The sequence below is a fragment of the Oratosquilla oratoria genome, chromosome 12 (genome assembly GCF_046742065.1).
Source record: "Oratosquilla oratoria isolate Oo_2021 chromosome 12, ASM4674206v1, whole genome shotgun sequence".
Lineage (NCBI taxonomy): Eukaryota > Metazoa > Arthropoda > Malacostraca > Stomatopoda > Squillidae > Oratosquilla > Oratosquilla oratoria.
The window spans coordinates 62193376-62218379 of record NC_134788.1 but is presented as its reverse complement, the minus strand read 5'-3'; the positions used below and the strand labels follow the sequence as shown (position 1 = coordinate 62218379).

Below are 25004 nucleotides of genomic sequence, written 5' to 3'. Positions count from 1 at the left end.
ATATAAAATTGCGAAGATGCTTCAAAAACATTTGGCACCTATTTCACATTGTGGTCAGACACTTGTGCTATCCTTGTAATTCTACACAATGTATTTTTATATATGTTTAAATGATTGCAAATAAAACTAACCACTACAATCTATTGTATATGTATGACTGGTAAAGATTATTTTTCGCTTTTCTCCCAATAATACGCGATCTTTTTGTGTGTTTAAGTAATTCATTTTAACTATGTAATTCCTCCTCAATACAACATTGCTGCAGATTAATAATAAATGTGCTCTTTGATAAAAAAAAATAATAATAATAATATACGGGTCTCGTTTTCCTGTTCTCTCCGCCATCTTTGTTTACATTCTCCAGCCCAGTGTCAGATCGTCCTCTCTCTTACAAAGAAAGAAGGTAATGTATGTGTTCGTATGTATTTACCTAATTGTAATATACAGGAAAGGAGTAGTGGTCATTGGGTTCCGTCTCCTATGCACCAATTTATCGTACTTAGGTTCAGATTTGCGTGCGTTTATCGATGTGGAATTGACACCTTAGACTCGTTTGTTCTTACATGTACCAAGGACAGACAAAAGGAGTGGTTGAGTTAGTATCTTTCAAAAAATTTCCTGAAGATTAGATTAATTGATGCAGAGAATATGAATACTTTTGAGCAAATGCAAAAAGTTGTGAATTTAGTGGGAGGAAATTTGCTTTTATTGTAGGCAGTGGCTATTTCTACGATGAGTCATAAGAATAGTCCTCAGGCCATTCTAACGACATGGTTGATAGCACTATCGTGAACTTTTGAACTAAATTTATATGATAACCCAATCTAACCCAACCTAACCTAACCTAATAATCCTTCCAGGAGTGTTGTTTCAATTTTTTTGAATGTGCAAATTTATCTTAAGTTGCTAATGACATATGAAAATGTCTTGGAATAGACAGAAGTCCAGCTCTTACATATGATTTGGTCATGTCCCAGTAGTAGATTTCGGCTGGTATTTTCTACCTCCATGCTGACAACAATAATCTATTGAAAAATGCTGCGGCTCAGGTTTGAAAATTCTGTTAGGAGCACATTTAGTAGCTGATTGTATTGTTCTTGAGTTCCTGGTATAAAGATTTACATTATTAGACTTTTCCAGCTGGAAATTGATTCTATTAGAGCTACAAATGAATCAATTATCCACCTGCTGCAAGTAATTTGAAGTTAGTGGCAGCCATTTTGAATTTAGCTCAAAAGTTCACGATAGAGGGTGCTATCAACCATGTCGTAAGAATAGCCTGGGGACTATTCTTACGACTCGTCATGAAAATAGCCACTGCTTTTATTATTGTAATTTACAGACCACTTCAGACAAGAGCCAGTGCATTCATTGATGAATTTAGAATTTATTCAGAATCAATAGACATACATACATACATATACCAAGGCCTTTTCCCCCTTACAAGGGGGGTAGCCAAAAAGAAAAAGGCATAAAATCATTCCCACCCATTCCATCCCTGAATATACTCCACACCCCTCCACCCTCCCTCTTATCTTAGCACCTCCTGAATGACGGGTCATCCCTGCACCTTGTCCACTGCCCTGGGTCAGAAGCAGTGTCGCAAGACACAGCACATCCACAGCAAGGCCGCTTCATTAAATCGGCGACCCCCCTCTCCGTCCCCCCATATAAAGGAGAGGACGGGGGAGAAATCCCTTCGGGCTGCGTCAAAACTTTTTGCTCACACACACTACCTCACCCCCATTCCCCCGGCCAATCCACCTCATGCATCACAACATCATCCATATACAACCATTCTCCATTCACCCCTGTCTTCTGTCCTCTCCCGTGCTTCCTCAACCGACATTCCCCTCTTCCCCAAAGCCCCCTTCACCCCATCCATCCACCTCATCCTAGGACGTCCCCTCATGTTCACTCCCTCCACATCTGCCTTCCATACCTCCTTTATGGTAAACAGTGTGTGCAAATGTGTTTGTGATGATTCTAAACCTGTGGGTTGAACAGTCAAATTGATGATAATGCAATACAATTTATTAAGATGATGGACTCACTGCCCATGAAATGGTAATTAGTGAGCACATTGGAATTAATTCTTGATGATATTCAAAAGTAGAAAAAGAGAGAGAGGGGGTTAGAGCGTAGACTGTGCACGGATGGGGCAAGAATGGAGTATCTAATATAAGAGATAATGAAAAAAGACTGATATAAAAAAATATATATATATATAGACAAAAGATGTCTGAGGCAGGATTAGATATTACAGTTATACAAAATATTGGATATTTTAAGTAGCAACAAGGAGAAGGAACTATTACCAGAAAACTACTCTGATGAAACACTAGCAAAAATGTTTGTTGATTTCTTTGGCAATGAGATTAAAAATATTGTGGAAACATTTAAACAAGGCGATCTCCAGGTGACAAATAGATTGATAGATGTTTCCGAAGTAAATTTACTGAGTTTTAAACAAATTGACAAAATCATGGTGAAATCTAGTGAGCAGAGTGAAACCAACTTATTGTGAAAATGATTTCATGCCTCTATTGGAAATAGTAAAATGTAAAAACCTTGAGGATATATTGCAGGAGTTTCTGGAAATAGTAAATATATGTTTAAAAACTAAAACCCCTGCAAGTGATGAAATGCTAGAGATTGTGAAACCCCTAGTTAACCCATTCAACTCCGATGACAAGATGTCTTGTCATTTGGTCAAATAAAACAAAAAATCATAATAAAACAACAAAATGTTTGATGATCAAACAGCACCAGAAAAATATGACGTCATCAGTCCTCCTCTTCGAGGAGGACTGATGACGTCATATTTTTCTGGTGCTGTTTGATCATCAAACATTTTGTTGTTTTATTATGATTTTTTGTTTTATTTGACCAAATGACAAGACATCTTGTCATCGGAGTTGAATGGGTTAAAGGCAAATTAGATTCATAGTGTTTAACCTTTTATAGACCTGTATCAAATTTAACATTTCTATTTATCTATATACCAAGGGCTTTTTCTACCTTACCAGTGAGGTAGCCAAAGTCGAAAGGCATATACCCACTCACAGTCATTTCATCCTCACCCATTCCACTCCCATCCACCACACTTTCCTCCATCAAATCTTAGCTCCTCATGGATGATGGGTCATCCCTGTATCCTGTCCACTGTGGGATACATTTCTATCTAAAATAATTGAAAGTGTGATTCTAGATCAATTGATGGGATGCTTGAGCAAAGTAAACATTTTACCAGATAATCAGTCAGTATATAGACAGTTTTATTCCACTAAAACTGCTTTATATATGGTGACAAATTATCTTCTTTACTGATGGATGAAGGAAAATGTGGTCTCTTAATCCTACATGACCTGAGTGCTGCATTTGATACTGTAGTACATAGCTCATTACTTGAAGCTTGTAAGACTATTGGTATTGAAGGTGAAGCATTAACCTATTTAGAAAGTTATCTTGAAAATATAACCTATTGTGTACAAATGAGGAAAACGTTATTGTTAAAATATATATATATATATATATATATATATATATATATATATATATATATATATATATATATTGAGAGGAATTCCCCATGAAAGTGTATTGGGTCCTATTTCATTTTGCATTTATACTATTGAAGTGTCACTTTTGCTTAAAAAAAAATAATTCATGTAGTTTTAAATTATTTGTTGATGATACTCAATTCTACATGTCTTTGAGTAACATAATGGAAACAAGAAAAAATTGATGATATAAGATAAGTTAAGTTTTGGATATTAAGAAAATTCAATGATGACAAATCAGAGTGCTTAAAAGATGTGAAGAAATTTATTTGAGTAGCCCCTCAGGCTGCATCAATTTATTATTCACACATACCCTGTTTCTCTTAGCCTATAGTTTACCTCCACTGCCACGCCATCCTTTCCTGCCACATGCCAACCCAAATACCTAAATCTGTCCACTTTGTCCAGCCTTTCCTTTTTAACCCATTCAACTCCGATGACAAGATGTCTTGTCATTTGGTCAAATAAAACAAAAAATCATAAAACACCAAAATGTTTGATGAAACACCAGAAAAATATGACGTCAATCCTCGCTTCGCTCGCAGCGAAGCGAGGATTGACGTCATATTTTTCTGGTGTTTGATCAAACATTTTGGTGTTTTATGATTTTTTGTTTTATTTGACCAAATGACAAGACATCTTGTCATCGGAGTTGAACGGGTTAAGGCTTACTTCTAACTCACTGCCATCCTCTTCCCTTGTACATCTCATTACCTTATACCCACATTTGCCTTCAACTTTCTCCTACCACATACCCTCCTAAACACCATCACTAACTCCCTTAATCCCTACTCTGACCCTGCCAAAACCAGTGTCGTCAGCAAACAACAACTGGCTCACCTCCCACTTTTCTCCATTTTCTGTAACCATCTCCAGACCCTTGCCCATTACCCTTGCCTTTACCTCTTGCACTACCGTGTACCAGTATTAGAAGTATTAAGGACACAGCATTAAGATGTATTACACACGGCTACAAAAGAAAAAATATAAATTTAGCATTTGTAGTTGTTTTTTTAGACTTTTGCTCAAGTTGTAGCATTCAGTGAACACAGGTCTTTAGCTTTTTAAGTGTCACTTTGGTATCACTACTCTCAGTGTCATCTGGGGGCTTGTTAGACAGTTTTGGTAAGTCAAGACATATGTCTTATAAATGATTCTTGCACTAATTGGTAACCAGTGTATCTCAACTAATGTTGATGTGATTCTTGCTCACCAAGGCAAACCTTTAATTAGTCTTGAAGCCCTATCCATAACATTTTGTAAGCTTTTCAGAAGATAATTTGGTAGGCTGTAATAAAGGGAGTTGCAATAGCCTAGATTTGCAATCACATTGTTATATGCAAGCATTGTTATTATTTTCTGATCTATTTCTTTACAAGAGCAAGGTTCCCTCTGTTACTCTTACGACATTATTAACCCATTCAACTCCGATGACAAGATGTCTTGTCATTTGGTCAAATAAAACAAAAAATCATAATAAAACAACAAAATGTTTGATGATCAAACAGCACCAGAAAAATATGACGTCATATTTTTCTGGTGCTGTTTGATCATCAAACATTTTGTTGTTTTATTATGATTTTTTGTTTTATTTGACCAAATGACAAGACATCTTGTCATCGGAGTTGAATGGGTTAATGTGATCATGAAATGTCAGGTTATAGTCAAGTGACACTCCTAAATTGTTGACCACTCTTTTCACTTCCATATTAGTTCCACATAGTCTCAAGCTGGATATTCCATATATATATATATATATATATATATATATATATATATATATATATATATATATATATATATATGCTAATCAAGAAACAACTTCGCCAACCATGTAGTTAATGAATGGAATAAACTTCCTTCAGAGGCAGTGCAATGTAGTTCATTTCAAAGCTTTAAGAATCATTTAGATAAACACCTAAGCAAGATGCTGTAATGATTATCATTTATTATATATCTATATATTTATCATTTGTCTGTTTGATTCTCATTTATTATTAGTTATATGTCAATTCATTATAATTTACTATTTACCTGTTTGTTTATTTTTTAACTGTGCCTGTGCATTTATTCATTCTATTATTTACATTATTATAGTTTTTTATAACTATTATTCATTCATTTATTATTATTATGCTTTTTTCGCATCCGACCTAGATATGGACCAGAAGGTCTCCTGTCAGCATGGTCCACCTTTGTAATCCTTTGTAATAAAAACATAGGTACATGTGTTCACTTATGCAAAGTAGACCAATTGGAAAAAGAAACTGACGAAGCAGAGCGCTTTCATACACTACATCTTCAGTGCAAAAAGTACTGAAGATGTAATGTACAAAAGTGCTCTGCTTTGTTAGTTTCTTTTTCCAAGTGGTCTACTTTGCATATATATATATATATATATATATATATATATATATATATATATATATATATATATATCAGACTTTTTTGCCCTTACATAGGAGGTAGTCAAAAACAAAAGCATAAAATCCACTCTCACCCATTCCATCCCCACATATTCCACTCCCATTCAACCCCTCCTTCCCTCCTATATTGACTCCTCCTGTATGACAGGTCATCTCATCCCTGCATCTCATCCACTTCCCTGGGTCAGAAGCAATGTAGCAAGACAGCACATCCACAGCAAGGCCACTTCATTTAATTGGTAAATCCCCCCTTTCTGCCCCTAATGCAGAAAAAGAGATGGGGAGAAATCCCTTTGGTCTGCATCAAAATATCTTACATCCCTCACCCACCCACTCCCTTCCGTGCATCACAGCATCATCCATACACAACCAATCTCCACTCACCCCTATCTTCTCCCTCAGCAGACTTTCTCCTCTTTCTCAGTGCTCCTTTTACTCCATCCATCCATCTCCTTGGTCACCCACTCATGTTCACTCCTTCCACCTCTGCCTTCCACACCTCTTTTATCAATCTTTCTTCACTCTTTCCATGTGTCCAAACCATCCCAATACTCTTTCATCAACCCTGTCTCCCAACTCCCTTTCCACCCCCCATCCTCACTTCACCTCATTTCTGACTCTAGTGGGTGGTGAGTCAGTTGTTTTTTGCTGATGATACTATGGTTGTGGCAGGGTCAGAGTAGGGATTAAGGAAATTAGTGATGGTATTTAGGAAGGTATGCGATAGGAGAAGGTTGAAGACAAATGTGGGTAAGAGTAAGGTAATGAAATGTATTAGAAGATAGCAGCAAGTTAGAAGCCTTGAAGAAGAAAGGCTAGAGGAAGTGGATAGCTTTAGGTATTTAGATTGGCATGTGGCAGGAAAGGATGGAGTGACAGTGGAAGTAAACTGCAGGCTAAGAGAATTAAGTAAATGCCTTCAGGGATTTAGAAGTGTCATAAGAAATAGGCATTTGGGAATGAATGCTAAGAGGAAACTGTATGAAAGGGGTGATTGTGCTGACGGCACTGTATGGGGCTGAAACATGGAATTTTAGAGAGGCAGAAAGGAAAAGTACATGTGTGTTTGAGGTGAAATGTTTGAGAAGTGTGGTAGGAATTAAAGGATTATAAAGTGAGAAATAGTTAAAACAAGACACATGGTGTGAAAAGTTTGTTGTGCAGTGGAAACGGCCACTTTCAATGAGTTTAATTTGCCCTGTAACAATCTTTCTCGTAAATCAATATGAATTTTAATATTTTAGGTGACTGGTAATGTGAAAATTAATAGGGAAATAAAAAGATGCAGGAATAGATGAATAAACGTTATGAAGAGAAAGAAGGCATAAAAAGAAAAGAAAACAAAAGAAAATGTGATCAAGGATATAAAACCACATTCAACTGGAAATAAGAAATTTTGGTCAATTTTCAGAGGTTTACACATGCCCAATAACCAAGGATGTCCAAAATAAATGAGTAATTCTTGCGAATTGTTTATTGGTTTCTACAGCAAATCACTTGGTGTCCATTTATCAGGGAACACCTTCCCCCCCCACCACCACCACCAGGATAAGTAAATGAGTGAATTTAGGCATAAATAGTACCACAAGCCCATAAATAAATCTATTATATGTTTATGTCTATTATCTTAGAGTGAGAAAAAATAATCTAGTCAACCGAGCTCAACAAACATTTTACACCAAGTGCCTTGTTTTAATTATTGATGGAAGTGAGGGGTGTCAAGAATCAACATTTCATTTTGTTATTTAAAGGTTTGTGGTGGAATTTGTGTGGAATTTCACTTGTTCTCCTGAAAAATGGAAAACAAGTGATTTCCTGTAGAGACCAAAATCAGGTTCTCGTGAATCTCTCCAATGTTGATTTATGACATTCTTGATTGGTGTGTGTGTAGTGGTCCTCTCTGGTAATTTGACAAAAATATTTTATATCTAATTATGCTATTGGTTACTACACTTTCTTGTGTGCTCTCTCTGTTCATAATAATTATTCAGCCACTCTTTTGCCTTGTCATTTCTTGATTATATACTGTCCCAATCTGTGTCCTGTGCAACTCCATCATTTTTTAGTATTTGTTCAACCTTCCATATCTCTTCTATGACCTCTTTATTATGAGTCATATTCTTGTGCGCAGCATCAAATGCCTAATGTATGATACACATCATACTACTCACATAAAATATTAAGTCACTGCTGTATTATTCATTTTCATTCTTTCTGAGTAATAGTAAATACTGAATACATGATCAAACCAATTCACAGAATTCAGGAGTCACTCAGCTACAACTGCAAAATATAATCAAGATGCCAATGCTGGCATCCCCATATATCCAGTTGCACCTCATAACATCTGCATAGGTGTCACATGAAAAAGGTTAAGCTTCTTCGTTAATACAAGTCATTTGTTCCCTTCCCCTACTGCATTTTGGTTAATGGCCCACTGTATTTGTATATGCTCATGTTACACTTATTGCAAGCTCTCAAAAAGAAGTTGAACTTATTATATGTTTTTTTTTTCAGGTCGAGGGTAATTATCAACATTTCCTTGGAAAAGGTATCTGTGACCTGTGTAATGTAGCTTTCTCAGGAAAGACTGTTCTCAAAAATCACATGATGACCCACACTCAAGAGAAGTCTTTCAACTGTGACCTGTGTGATGCAACTTTCTCAGGAAAGAGTGCTCTTAAATATCATGTGATGACCCACACTGGAGAGAAGCCTTTCCAATGTGACCTGTGTGATGCAACTTTCTCACGAAAAGGTAGTCTCAAACGACACGTGGTGACCCACACTGGAGAGAAGCCTTTCAAATGTGACCTGTGCGATACAGCTTTCTCAGGAATGTCTGTCCTCAAATATCACTTGATGACCCACACTGGAGAGAAACCTTTCCAGTGTGACCATTGTGATGCAGCTTTCTCAAGAAAGACTGGTCTCAAAAATCACATGATGACCCACACTGGAGATAAACCTTACCAGTGTGACCTGTGTGATGCAGGTTTCTCAGGAAAGACTGTCCTTAAAAATCACATGACGATCCACACTGGAGAGAAGCCTTTCCAATGTGACCTGTGTGATGCAACTTTCTCAAGAAAGGGTACTCTCAAACGACATGTGGTGACCCACACAGGAGAGAAGCCTTTTAAGTGTGACCTGTGTGATGCAACTTTCTCACGAAAGAGTGATCTCAAATGTCACATAATGACCCATACTGGAGAGAAGCCTTCCCAATGTGACCTGTGTGATGCAGCTTTCTCAGGAGCAACTGCTCTCAAATATCACATGATGACCCACAGTGGAGAGAAGCCCTTCAAGTGTGACCTGTGTAGTGCAGATTTCATAAAAAAAGGTAGTCTCAGACGACACATGATGACCCATACTGGCGAGAAGCCTTTCAAGTGTGACCTGTGTGATGGAACTTTCTCACAAAAGAGTCATCTCAAATACCACATGATGGCTCACACTGGAGAGAAACCTTTCCAATGTAATGTGTGCGATGCAACTTTCTCAGGAAAGGGTGCTCTCAAATATCACATGATGACCCACACTGGAGAGAAGCCTTTCAAGTGTAACCTGTGTGACGCATCTTTCTCACAAGTGAGTAATCTCAAATATCACATTGTGACCCACACTGGAGAGAAGCCTTTCAAATGTGACCTGTGTGATACAGCTTTCTCACTTAAGAGTTCTCTCAAACGACATTTGGTGACCCACAAAGGCGAGAAGCCTTTCAAGTGTGACCTGTGTGATGCAGCTTTCTCATGGAATAGTGCTCTCAAATATCATGTGATGACTCACACTGGAGAGAAGCCTTTCAAGTGTAACGTGTGTGATGCAGCTTTCTCAGATACAAGTAACCTCAAACGACATTTGGTGACCCACACTGGAGAGAAGCCTTTCAAGTGTGACCTCTGCAATGCAGCTTTCTCAGATATGAGTAATCTCAAACGACATGTGGTGACCCACACTGGAGAGAAGCCTTTCAAGTGTGACCTGTGTGATGCAGCTTTCTCACTGAAGGGTTCTCTCAAACGACATGTGATGACCCACACTAGAGAGAAGCCTTTCAAGTGTGACCTGTGTGATGCAGCTTTCTCAGGGAATAGTGCACTCAAATATCATGTGATGACCCACTGGAGATAAGCCTTTCAAGTGTAAACTGTGTGATGCAGCTCTCTCACTGAAGGGTTCTCTCAAACGACATGTGATGACCCACACTGGAGAGAAGCCTTTCCAATGTGACCTGTGTGATGCAACATTTTCAGGAAAGAATCATCTCAAACCACACATCAAGTGTGACCTGTGTGATGCAGCTTTCTTAGCAAAGAGTGATATCAAATTATACAGCTTTTTCACAATGGATTTATTTAAAATATCACAATGGCTCGCATGAAGAGTTGATCTCATGTATTGTGTGATTACCCACACTGTGTGACCTGGATTATTTAACTTTTCTGTGTTATGATACTTGCAGTTATTATGTATTGATCCATTGTTGTAGACTTTTTGAATGATGAGTCATCACATACACATACTGTCAGTTGGAAATATCAGTTTTACTCTCAGTTGTGCAGTTGACTGGCCTGTTGCATAGTTGAATTTTTGCTTGTTAATAATTAAAGATTCTGAAGTGTTCCATTAAGAGCATGATTTTTTTTTTTTTTTTTTTTTTTTTTTTTTTTTTTTAATTATGAAAAACCATTGATAATAATAGAGAATAGTGTTACTGGTAGATAAAGATATCTGCACATCATGATGGATACAGTTCTGTTAACCTTAAGAGTTTTGTAAAATTATCTGTAGTATACGCCACTGTTATTTATATCTTTTGTTACTGTATGTCTACAGTATTATATTCATGGAGACATGAATCTCACAATTTGTTGTTTTCATGAAATTTGTGAGATCATTTTATGATGGATGATAACAGTTTACAATTAATTTATACAGGCATTTGGTGAAGGACAATAATTTCCTCATGATTATCTTAGTCATGAGAACTTTTGTGTCAGATCAATTCTGACGTATATCATGATGCCTGCATAACCTTGTTATGGTAGAATGAATAAAACTAATAAAGAAATGGGACAGTATTATTAATACAAAAGATAAATAAAAATGGGACAACACAGAGCAATGTGTGCTCTCAACAACTTTTGATAAGGTACTGACACATTGGTGTTGGTACACATAATTGGTGGGAATACAATTCCATTCGCATAAACTTGCTAGATGGTTCTGTGCAGAGGAATGTACTTGTACATATTTACATAGTGTTACAAAGTATGGTGCATTATATGACAATATGATCACAATACTTCCGACTACTACTTAGCTCGACCACGACCTCTCAGTGCCCTCATTGAGGAGACGACATTCGTGACAGGGAGCAAACACATAGGCATGTAAAATATGGCAATGGACAAAGGATATACACATATACTGGAACATAGTGTTTTGTATCATGTCCTGGATGACCAGGACATGATACAAAACACATAGGAAGTACCTAATGATACACATTGATAAAACATTTGGCAGACAAGTACAAAATATCCCCTTTGGTTATGCCAAGCATAACTGAGGCTGCACATATTTATATAATCTACAATCTTAATAAGTGGCCGTTACAATGACAAAAAGGGTGCACAGCAATACATGTACACAAAAGTCTCACTTGACCATCAAGGCATTGTACCTTTTGAACATAGATGATATGAGTGATGAACAGGGGGTGACACAGTGGGAATATTGGGCCTTGGGGGAGGCTGGGTAAATGCAGGTATGGGCACCTGTGTCTTCTTAAGCCTATCAGAATGCAGAATCTCACTGAGTCCCTGAGGTGGGTAGAAAACCATGAACTTGTAAGGATGAAGCCTCTAGACTGGCTTTCAGGCATCTGTTTAAATACATGATCACCCACTTGGATGGAAACAGGTGTAGACTTATTATGTTCTTTCTTGATCATATTCGATGTAGACCCTCGAAGTTTCCTTTTGGCAGAATTGTAAATGGTATGCAATGTGTAACACTAAAGTTGACTGTAATCTTCAGTATTGTAGAGAGGATGAATAGGACTATCCAAAAGATGATACAGAACCCACTTCTCAGAACCATAGATGACATAATGAGGTGTCTTTCCCATTGGTACATTGATAGTACTATTAATGTAGGCACTGGCATGGAGTAACCAGTCTTCTCAAGTCTCCCGCAGATCACTAGCAACGTGCCTTAGGATGTCAAGTATTTTCCTATTTGCTCCACCAGAGCATTAGAGGAGGGATGATAAGCAGTTACAAAAGTCTGGGTGATGTTGTATTGTTTGCAAATGTTGACTATGACCTCATTCTTAAACTCAGTCCCATTGTTACCAAGCAACACTGAAGAAGTTGTGTAAGGACATAGGAGATGTTAGAGATAGGATTGAAGAGTGTCTAGTAGGGGAAGGTAAGGACCCAGTAGTTTGCTTAAGTGCCGGAGGAAATGATATAGGTAAGTTAGGGAGTGATAAATTGTTTGCGCGGTACCGGGATGCGCTAGACAAGATTAGAAATAGGGGAGGTGTTCCTGTTGTATGTGGAATCTTTCCGAGGCATGGAGTTGTAGGCATGTGGCATTCCAGGGCTATTGCAATGAATTGCCGGCTGGCAAAACATTGTAAGGCCAAAGGATGGGCATTTGTCGACAACTGGGACCGCTTTTATGGTAAGAATCACCAATACAAAAGGGACGGGGTGCACTTGTCTCCCAGAGGATTTCGGCTCCTTGCTGAATCCCTTGAGCGAGAAGTAGGCATCCTACAGTTTTTTTTGGGTAGATTACGTGGGAGTAGGTGGGGAAGTATCAGGATACAGTTTAGGCAATAGAAGCAACTTAGAGAAGGACTGTGAAAAGAATCACCAAAGCAGGTGGAGGGAAGATAAACTTAAATTTTACAAATAGCAGGAGCACAATTAACAAAATTTAATTGCTGCGAGGTAAAGCATGCATAGAAAATTTCGATATAGCTACTGAATCCTGGATCAACATGGCTGATAAAGACGTCCCTCCGGAAATCGAAATAGAAGGATATAAGTTTTTTTTCACAAGGATTGTGTTGGCAGGAATGGGGGAGGTGTAGCATTTTTTTTTTTTTTTTTTTTATACATTAAACTGTATTATCAACAATTCGATTAAGGAAGAGGACAATACTAAATCTATTTTGGTAGAGATTATATGCAAGAATAAGAAAGTTATTATTGCCGTCTTCTATAGACCTTCTAACCTCTGCATTAAGCAGACTGATCCCCTGATTCATGAAATTCACAGAGCGTCCCAGTACAAAAACGTTGTGATCATGTGAGATTTTAATTGTAGAAAAATTGACTGGGAAACTTTAATAGATCATCATGAAACAAAGAAATTCCTAGATGTGGTGCAGGATAATTTCCTAAAACAAATAATTACCGATCCTAAGAGGGGACAAAATACCCTGGACTTAATTTTAACAAATAATGAGCAAATTAGAAGCGTAATAATGAAAGATAGTCTAGGCTCTAGCGATCATCAAGAAATAAGATTTAATGTTATTTGTGAAAAATGAAAAAGCACGAATAACGTTCAAGTACCAGACTTCAGGAAAGCAAACTTTGACAGTATAAAAACCTATTTGAAATTGAATACGAAATGTCATGCGGACGTTTCAGACACTGTCGGTTCCCGTTGCGGGGCTGGGAGTCAGGTCTGGGTCACGGAGGGTAATATGCATACCTTAGGTCAGGTCATTTGTGGGCGAGGGCCCAACAGTCAGGTCAGCGATTTAGAAGAAATGTATAGCAATCTAACTGATTTTAATTATTAATGCACAAAACACATTTATTCCCCTAAAGTCAATACGGAAAAATAGTAATACTCCCAAATGGATGATGGACAGATTGAAACATGAGATCAGAATGAAAAGAGGACTTTACGTAAAACTAAAAAACGAGGAATCACACCTTAGATCAAGATATAACGAAATGGCAAAGCTGGTTAAAAGGAATGCACGTACAGTGAAACGTAATTATGAAGTCAAGGTTGCCAGTTAAGCAAAATCCAACTCAAAGTATTTATTTCACCTCTATAGAACAAAAAATAAAGAAAGAATAGGACCAATTAAAAACGATGAAAATCTCATGATAGAATCGGAGGAAAAATGAGTGAGGAGTTTAACCATTATTTTCTATCAGTGTTTACTAATGAGAAGTTAGATAAAGTACCTGACTGCTATCCGATTTACAGAGGGGATGAAGAAAGTAGTCTAATACCAACATTAGTAAAGAAGAAGTAGTCAAGCAGATTGAAAGACTTAAAGCTACAAAATCTCCGGGTCGAGACGAAATTTTTCCAAGAATGCTTAAGGAGTATAAATTTGAAATCTGCGACCAGTTAACTGAAATATTCAATAAATCGGTAGACACTGGTTTTGTGCCAACTGCTTGGAGGCAGGCAAACGTTGTTGCTGTTTTTAAGAAGGGATATAGATCGTCTATATGCAACTACAGGCCAATCAGTTTGACATCGGTTATAGGAAAAATGCTTGAATCAATAATAGTAAATAGACTCAGAGAACACATCGAAGGGCATAATCTAATTCGTGATTCACAGCATGGTTTCTCCAAGGGCAAGTCATGTGTGACTAATCTTTTATCCTTTTACACTAAATTACATAAGGCGTCAGATAACAATGAAAATTACGATGTTATTTACCTTGACTTTAGCAAAGCGTTCGACAAGGTGCCACACCAGAGACTACTAAATAAAATCAAAGCCCATAGCATAGAAGGAAAAGTGTTAGAATGGATTAGAACTTGGATTAGTAACAGAAAACAGCGGGTCACCATAAATGGAATAAAATCTAGGTGGGGCAATGTTACTAGCGGGGTCCCCCAGGGCTCGGTTTTGGGTCCCTTATAGTTCATTATGTACATAAACGACTTAGACGATGGGATAAATAGTGATGTTAGTAAGTTTGTGGACGACACTAAAATAGGACGCCTAATTAGGTCAGGAGACGACGCAGAGATTCTGCAGGATGATCTTAATAGATTATTAACATGGTCGGTGAAATGGCAAATTAACTTCAATGTCTCTAAGTGTAGCGTGTTAAACGTAGGGCTACACAATCCCGAAAATAGATACAGCTTAGATAACACGTTTATAGAAAAATATGAGTGTGAGAGGGACTTGGGAGTTCTGGTGAGGCTGGCCCTTAAAACCAGGAGGCAGTGCATTAGCGCCAGAAATAAAGCTAACAGAGCATTAGGCTTCATTGCTAGGACGGTAACGAATAAAAGTGCAGAGGTAATTATTAAACTCTATCTAGCGATAGTTAGACCCATCCTTGACTATGCGGTACAGTTTTGGTCTCCGTCCTACAGAATGGACATAAATTCACTAGAATTAGTACAGAGAAGAATGACCAAAATGATACATGGACTCGGAAATTTGCCTTACGAAGAGAGGCTTAGGCACCTAAACTTACACTCTCTGGAAAGACGCAGAGTGCGGGGTGATTTGATAGAGGTGTTCAAGTGGATCAAAGCCTTTAATAAGGGTGATGCAAACAAGGTCATCATAATAAAACAACAGGGCAGGACTCGCAGTAATGGGTATAAACTGGACAAATTTAGATTTAAGAAGGAAATAGGCAAGAATTGGTTTACTAATAGGGTGGCCGATGAATGGACTAAACGTAGTAGACATGTAGTAAGCGCTGAAACTATCAGTTGTTTTAAAAAACGATTAAACAACTTTATGGATGGGGACGACAGGTGGTGATGGATACGGAGCTGCCTAGTGTAGGCCTTATGGTCTCTTGCAGTCTCCTTTATTCTTATGTGTGTTCTTATGAAAACATGGGAAACTAGAGCATAAGCAACAACTGGAGCAGATTTATTACACAAGGAAGCCAATATCACAAAATGGGTAAATTGATCAACACATACAAGAATGTACACTGAGCCTTGAATGTTATGAGGCAATTGCAAGAGATCAATGGAGACAGTGTAGAAGGGGAGAGAAGGATTGGGATACTCTAGAATAGGAGCAGTGTGAGTAGAACCTTTGTTCTGAGCACAAGACTTGTACTTGGCTACATGAGTGGCAATATCTAAATGCATTCTAGGCCAATAATATTTCTTGTGAGCCATAGCCAGAGTTTTGTCACGACCTGGGTGACCAGCTTGAGGGGAATCATGAGCAAGAGATATAACAACAGGGAGTAGGGACTCTGAGATCACTGTGTCACATCTTGGTCAAACAGTTTCACGTTATGAGTAAGAACACTGTCTTGCAAGGAGAAATGAGGCAGAGGTACAGGCATGTTTGGCAAGGTAGCATCATTGCCAGATTTTAAGGCATAAATGACAACCGACCAAACAGGGTCCTCACGTTGAGCTTTGGCTAAATCTTGCAGGGAGAAGTTGTGAATTACTACAACAGCAGCTATAGGTACATTGCACGTCCCAGGATATGCTTAAGGACTGGATTGAACTCCTAAATAGTAAGAAACCATCTGGCTAGGTGGCTTGACAGATTTTTGCCCTTGAAAAGTTGTGTGACAGCAATGTGGCCTGTGTAAACTGTGACAGGATAACCAAAGATATCACGAAAATGCTTTACAACCCACACCACTGCTAAAGCTTCCAGATGTGTAACAGAGTAGCGAGACTCGGCATGATTGAGTATGCTACTAGCATATGTGGACGACGACCATCTACTTTAACTGGGATAGCTCCAACACCTAAACCAGAAGCATCAGTGCAAATGGTAAGAGGAAGGATGCCAACACAGGTGCCTGAGTAAGTGCAAGCTTCAAGGAGTCAAAACTTTTCTGATGAGCACCATGCCACTGGAAGGAAGCATTCTTTTTGAGGAGAAGAGTAAGAGGTGATGCAATGGAAGCAGTCTTTTTCAAAAGCATGATAGTATCCTGCCAATCCTAGAAAATAGCATACTTGGGCAACTCCCTTAGATGTAGGAAAGCTTCTAACAGCATTGATCTTATCATCTGTAGTATGAATGCCATTTTTGTCCACCACATGACCTAAGAATTGAATGCTGGACTCAAAATATGAACATTGGGTAAAATGAACTTCATCCGAGGCTCAAACTCCCTCCATCTTTTCATCCCGACCCTTCTTTCCGCCTCTTCTCCCTCTTACAACCCACCCCTGCCATTAGTCCACATCAAGCCAACCCACCTCCTCATCTCGACACAATTGTTCCCCCCAACCCTCCACACACCACCTTTCAGAATTATGAAATGGATGGAAGTTCTTGATAGAGACGACTTATTGAAATGGGACAGAAGAGAAACAAGAGGACACGAGAAGAAGCTAAAGAAGAACAGTTACAGAGGAGATTTGAAAAAGAATAGCTTCCCACACAGAGTGATTGATGTCTGGAACAAACTAAACGGGGAAACAGTGAGTGCCAAAATCATACAATATTTTAAGAACAAACTGGATGCGGAGAGATGCGAAAACGGGTCACTACGAGCATAGCTCTCGTCTCATACAATTCAACTAGGTAAATACAAAGGAAGCTCCAAAGAAACTCAGAAAGAGACCTGTGAGTAATTATCTCAAACGACAGGACACCAGACAAACATGTAAACAAAATAGTCGGAGAAACTTACAATTTGATAAGATCAATGGAAGTGGCCTTTGACTACATGGACGAGGAAATGGTAAAGAAAATACTAGTTACACTGACAAGACCAAAATATGAATATGCAGTGTCACTCTGAACACCCAGTACAAATAAATAAATAAATAAACTGGAAAGAATTCAAAGAGCAATGATAAAAATGGCACCAACACTTATCAAGTTGGCATACTAACAAAGATTGGACAAACTTATCAACTCTGAAACAAAGAAGAGAAAGAGGCGGTTTGATTACCATTTACAGAATTATGAGAGGGATGGAAATCATTGATAGGGATGACCTACTTACATGGGACAGAAGAAATACAAGAGGACACGAGAAGAAACTTAAGAAGGACAGTGACAGTGTGGTGAACAGAGTCCCCCACAAGAACATATTGAGGCATATGTTTACAGTCACAGGATGTGGGTGAGCAGCCTCTTGGGAGAAAGTGTAAGGACAACTAGTCTTAAGCGTCAGAGCATGTATGTGTGGGCTACAGCCATAATACTCTTGTGAGAAACATATTTGTAGGCTACCAAAAGCACAATTCCGGGTTTCGCCCGGCAACCCTGTCCCAGCCAGAGGGGCGCTACTTTTTGGTACGTCCCGAGGGTACTTAAGGCATGTGAGGTCGGGTCACGGTCAGTATCCTGTGCGACGGACCCTTCCAAGTTCTGGAGGACCGTCAAACGTCAGCTGGAGGAGTGCTCTGCGCCTCCACTCAAGGTCATCAACCATCTGAACCACTCTGCACACTCCCCCCCAACACCAAGCTGACCTTCTGGCGTTAGCATCGAGTGAGGTCTTTAAACCCCGTCCTGTGCAAAGACCACATTGCTTTAGCACCTTGCACAGTGTTAACTATTTCATTAATAGATGTAGTGACCTTATTCCCGACGAGACTGTTGATCTCTCTCAGTTAGATGAAGATGATCCCCTTATCTGCCCCATCGTTTTGGAAGAGGTAAAGAGAGTTATCTCGGCTTTAAAAATTCAAATCCCCTGGCCCTTCAGGCATCGATGCACACCTACTCAAACGTATGCCAGACAACATAATCTCACACATGACGACACTATACAATAGCTCACTAGCCTCTGGGTACTTCCCACAACTTTTCAAGGCCTCCCACACCATCCTCATTCACAAACCCCAGAAACCCACCTCCACCCCCCTTTCATACCAGCCGATCTCCCTTCTGGAGTACTTTGGTAAGGTGTTTGAGCACGTCCTCTGCCGCCGCCTGACCGTGTACCTGGAGACGGAGAATGTGCTGAGGGATTGCCAGTTTGGTTTTCGGCCGGGGCGCGGGGCAGACGACGTAATATCCATGATCACGCAATGGGTTCAAAGACCGCCAGACGGTCGCTCTGGTAATGCCATTTTGGTTTGTAGGGATGTGGAGAAGGCATTCGATATTGTCTGGCATTAAGGCCTTAAGTACAAATTGTACCACAATTTCGACTTTGCCTTGCCGTTCACGAGGTTGCTGCAACTACCTGGATGACAGGACAATAAGAATAAAGTGGCGGGGCTGTCTGTCCCAACCTTTAGTGCCGAAGGCTGGAGTATCGCAAGGGTCAGTCTTTGCCCCCACTCTGTACAATCTATATACGAATGACCAGCCAGAGCCACCTTACCCACGCAACCGAGCTCTAACTCTTTCGTATGCGGACGACACTAATCACATTAGCAGATACAAAACGCTGCCCGTAATGCAAAACAACCTAGATGGGGCACACGCGTTGGAGCAACAGTGGCGCATTAAGACCAACGCGTAGAAATGCAAAGCTGTATATTTCTGCTGCAAGCGAACCAACAGAACAATCACGAACACTCCTCTTAAAATAAACAACACAAACGTCCCAGTGAAAGACCATACCTGTGTGCTGGGTAGCACACCGGACAGTGGCCTTACCTGGGCCCCACACTTCCGCAAATAGGGAGCGAAGGCTGGGGCTGTGCTGGGAAGGCTAAGATGCTTCAAAATTGCAACACTGACCACTAAACGTCGATTGTACCTGGCCCTTGTCAGACCGATTATGTGTCAGTCCCCGGGACTGAGCCAGCTGACATGTCCCACTAATAACTACGATCATTAGAGGGTTCAGAATGCCGCTGTCAAGTTCATCACGGGTTCGCGATGGAGCGACTTCAGAACCGCTGAGTCCCTACACCGAGTTTCCAACATCCGTCCACTCAACCAACACAAACACAAACTTCACACGAGACACCTAGAAAAACTGCACGACAGACACAAACGCCTTATACAACACATTACACCTAGACCACACCGTACAGACTATCTGTCAGCTGCGCCTTTTCCACGTGCGGTGTACATGATAAGACGTGTATAACCGTACTTATCAATGATGCATCCCTTCACCAGCTTTGACTGCTGATAACAACAATAATAATGATAATCTAACAATAATAATAATAATAATAATAATAATAATAATAATAATAATAATAATAATAATAATAATAATAATAATAATAATAATAATAATAATAATAGTAGTAGTAGTAGTAGTAGTAGTAGTAGTAGTAGTAGTAGTAGTAGTAGTAGTAGTAGTAGTAGTAATAATAATAATAATAATAATGATAATAATGATGATGATGATGATGATAATAATAATATTGCATGTAGCACATTAATTGTCAGACTATAAACATACACGTTGGAGGCATCAACCCTCTATGTGTCGAATACACACAAAACCATACCGCATACAAAACTAACACGCATACAATCATTTTCATTTCCAAATTTCTCTCCTACTACATCGTCCCATTTCAGTTAAACTATTTCCAATTTCTCCATCTTTCCCTAAGACTAAGCCTCCTACTCATTTTCCAACTTTGTTGGATGGGGATAAGAAGAATAGATATTCCACGTAGCCTCACGGTTACACATTAATCCCAGTCTCCTGCCCATACCTCCAAAACCACGACACCACAAAATAAATATCACTAATCGCCCGGTGGCAAAAGCCCTCTTTTATACACTACTATCTTTTCGTTTTCTTACAGACCACCTTCCCCTCCCATAAAAACCAATCCCGCGCAAGCGGTTGGTCTTATCTATCAATTCGCAAGTATCCTTTCCGACCCGCGTGTAGGTCGCTACAAAATAAACCCAAGAAACACTCTTGAGATTCATTAACGAAACCCCCAGTAATTTACCCTTGTTACAACAGAAGAGAATTGAAAAAGAACGGCTTTCCACACAGAGTAATAGATACATGGAACAAATTGAAAGAGAAAACAGTGATTGCTAAAACTATACATGATTTTAAGAAAGAACTGGATGCGGAAAGATGCAAATGTGGGTGATACGAGCACAGCTCTTCTCCCGCAAAATACAACTAAATACACACACACACACACAAAGTATAAAACTGCGAAGATGGTTCAAAAGCATTTGACACTTGTTTTCCATTGTGGTCAAATACTTCTTGTACTAACCTCGTAATGTTACACATTGTATTTTTATATCTGTGTAAACTATTGCAAATGATACTAATCATTACATGTATTCATTGTTCAGTTGAGATTTTGCGCTTGTGTTCCAATAACACGCGAACTTTTTTCGTGTGTGTTTAAAGTAGGTTTAACTATGTAAACCCTCCTCAGTACAATATCGCTCCAGATGAATAATAACTATGCTCATTAATAATAATGATAAGAAGAAGAAAAAGAAAAGAAAAAGAAACAATAAACTAGTCTCATTTTTCTGATCACTCCGCCATCTTTGTTTACATTCTCCATCCCAGTGTCATATCGAACTTTCTCTTCCGAAGAAAAAAGGTAATATATGCGTTCGTATGTATTTACCAAATTGTAGTATACCGGGAAGGAGTAATGCTCATTGGGTCCCGTCCCCTATTCACCAATTTATCGCACTTTCTACCTTTGCATGTTAGATTATGACGACTTCATTAAAACTGAAGACGAATACAGGGATTGCAGTGTACATATTTTCTTACTTTACATTTTCTCCGTACAGGGAAAGGGGTGAAAAGTTCCTTAATGAATTCTCTAAATTTCATTTAGTGGTACCAACATCTTCAACTTCAGTGTCTTTCAACTCGAGCAAATACAAGAGAAATATTCCAAGGGATGAGATAATGTAGGTACGAGCACAAATAAATAAATAAATAACCCATAAATTTTTGTTGCATATGAAAGACCATTTCATTAGAAACAGAACACTCTTAATTTTTTTAGCTTAAAAATAAGGAAGATACGATTTTTTGAATAATTTTTTTATCCCGAATTTTTGGCTAGACTTTACCATAATAAAAGGTTAGAATTAAGGGTGGTAATTTGTATAAAAAGAAAAAAAAAAAAGGATTGATAAAGAAATACACAAACTAAACCACTGGTCCAATTTTATTAAAATTTGGAATACTTGGGCTTTATGGGTCAACAAATTACCTGAGCATGTCAGAAACAATGTGGAACATCTCCATCATACCAAATTTGCCTTTTCATGGCAACTATTAGGTTGTCAATTTAGAGATGATCATCAGTATAATAATCCAAACCCCTGGCCTAATTGACATACAACTTGGCATGTGAAGGTTTCATGGGTCAACAAATCACCTGAGCATGTCAAAAACAATGTAGGACCTTCCCTTTGTATTATACTAACACCTATCATGTAACATCAATGTAATGTATGTGCAATGTAATGTATACGCAGCTAAAAGAACTCTACTATCACATTAAAAAGTGCATATATAGGTGCCTTAGCCCTTACCCTTAGATTGCCTCTCAATACACTAACCAGTCAGTACTGCAACTATCCTAAGACCTAACTTAAATTTACGTTGCAATCGGTGAATTATTTTTTACACCAATTTACTGAAATAGAAAAAATGAATAGTCTTTTTACTTTCAAAGGAGATATTTTGTCCAATCATGTTATCTATAATCATGACAATCTGAATGAACAGCCATATTTCAACAGCTCGTATCTGTTATCATCATGAAACCAAGAGAAAAATTCAAGTCTAGCCTCTAGACTTCTACTAGTCTTGAGACTTCTCATGGTCATGGACATGGTCCATGACATGGGATACTGACCATATTAATAGTTATTTCATGTACTTGCTATCATAGCCATAGCCACTATGTAATAGGTATAGCATAGCCTGTCCATCTTAAAATTCATTCCATAACAATGTATTATCTGTGTACAATACCCTCTATGACTACTATGCATAGTATCCCTGACATGTCATATGTTACCAAACACAACTAAGTACTGGAGAACATGCCTACATGTTGACAATTTAGGCACAAGTGTCTTACTAGCAATGATCTGAAATTTGTTTGTTTTAAAAAGAAAATAGGCAAAGAAATATGAATATTGCATTAAGATACTCATAAATAAGTGCCTTACTTCTTATTTTTTACTCGAAAAACTAATTTGCAAAGGCTAATAGCCAAATTTGCATTTTTTTTTTTTTTTTTTTTTTAAGAAATGGGCATACATTTGCAGAACAGCAAGACAATTTGATAATTCTGCACATGTGCTAAATGTTATAAGCATTCAAATTAATGCGTACCCATTCAAACAGGTCACAAAAAGATGGCGGTGTAAACATTACATCCGCGATGAAGGCGATGATCATGGATTCGTGCATACAGTCCTACATGTCTCACAATGAGGCTCAGTTGTACAAAGTACCTATGGTCCTAAATTGTTCATTTCTGAGAGAAAAAAAAACTAAAAAACATGAATATGACATTTAAATATGCTTATATAGATGCCTTACCTTTAGATTTTTACTAGGAAAACTAATTTGCCAAAGATGATAACCAAATTTGCATTTAAATTGGTGAAAATTTGTTTGCTTTTGAAGAATTGGGCATACACGTGCACAATAACAAGATAATTTGAATACTCTCTGCATGCGCTGAAAGCTCCAAGCATTCAAACTAAGCCAAACAAAATCCAACGGGCTGCAAAAGATGGCGATGTAAACAGTACATGCTCAATAGTGGCGCTGCGTGTGGTTTCACGCATACCTAGATAATGGGGCAGGAACTCCTGGGAAGATGCAGGAGTATCTTTAAAAAAGTTAGGCAAAGAATTGTTAATGCATAGGGTATGCAAAACTTAGGGTATATTTTTAGAAGTGCACATGTATGCTATTATAGCATTAGAAAATTAATTATTAATTTTGTAAACTATAATACATCAAAGTAAGATGTGTTTTTCTTGGTGGAAATCGATAACAAAAAGCCTTGCTAAAAGCAAATATACTACTGAACAAAGCAGTCCAGTCAAGGTCAGTTAGACGATGGCTTTCACATTGTGCACCAAGTGTTCTCCAACTCCAGGTGATGTTAATAAGCAAGAATTTCTCATTTATTTCTGACATCCTTGGTTATTGGGTATGTGTAAACTTCTGAAAATTGACCAAAATTTCTTATTTTCAGTTGAATGTGCTTTTATATTCTTGATCACACTTTTTTTTTTATGCCTTCTGTCTCTTTATAATGTTTATTCACCTATTCCTGTATCTTTTTATTTCCCTATTGATTTTCACATTACCAGTCACCTAAAATATTGGATTTTATATTGATTTACGAGAGATTGTTACAGGGAACAAATATTCATGCAAATTAAACTCACTGTTTCCACTGCATAACTAGCTCAACAAACTTTTCACACCATATGTCTTGTTTTAATTATTGACGGAAGTGAGGGTTGTCAAAAATCAACATTTTATTTTGTTATTTATAGGTTTGTGGTGGTATTTGTGTTGAATTTCACTTGTTCTCCTGAAAAATGGAAAACAAGTGATTTGCTGTAGAGACCAACATCAGATTCTCATAAATCTCTCCAATGTTGATTTATGACATCCTTGATTGGTGTGTGTGTAGTGGTCCTCTCTGGTAATTTGACAAAGATATCTTATATCTAATGATGCTATTGTATACTACACTTTTTCTTGTGTACTCCGTCTCTTCATCATAATCATTCAGCTACTCTTTTGCCTTATTATTTCTTGATTATATACTGTCCCAATCTGTGTCTTGTGCAACTCCATCATTTTTAGTATTTGTTCAACCTTCCATATCTCTTCTTTAACCTCTTCAATATGAGTAATATTCTTTCGCACAGCATCAAATGCCTAATGTACAATACATCATACTACTCATGCTATAAAATATTAAGTCACTGCTGTATTATTGATTTTCATTCACTCTGAGTAATAGTAAATACTGAACACATGATCAAACCAGTTCACAGAATTCAGGAGTCACTCAGCTACAACTGCAAAATATAATCAAGATGCCGATGATGGCATCCCCTTATATCCAGTTGC

At 38.2% G+C, this 25004-nt stretch overlaps 1 protein-coding gene across 1 annotated transcript; it reads left to right on the top strand.

The window, feature by feature from the left end:
* The first annotated feature begins 342 nt into the window (after positions 1-342).
* Positions 343-10955, top strand: LOC143030837 (uncharacterized). Its single transcript, XM_076194057.1, has 2 exons — positions 343-403; positions 8507-10955. Exon 2 carries the CDS (start codon positions 8597-8599, stop codon positions 10127-10129), a length of 1533 nt encoding a protein of 510 aa, XP_076050172.1. The 5' UTR covers positions 343-403; positions 8507-8596; the 3' UTR covers positions 10130-10955.
* Positions 10956-25004: the final 14049 nt, after the last annotated feature.

Bases quoted from the DNA above. Each gene is read 5' to 3' on its own strand.
- LOC143030837 (XM_076194057.1), top strand. From the start codon at position 8,597: ATGATGACCCACACTCAAGAGAAGTCTTTCAACTGTGACCTGTGTGAT.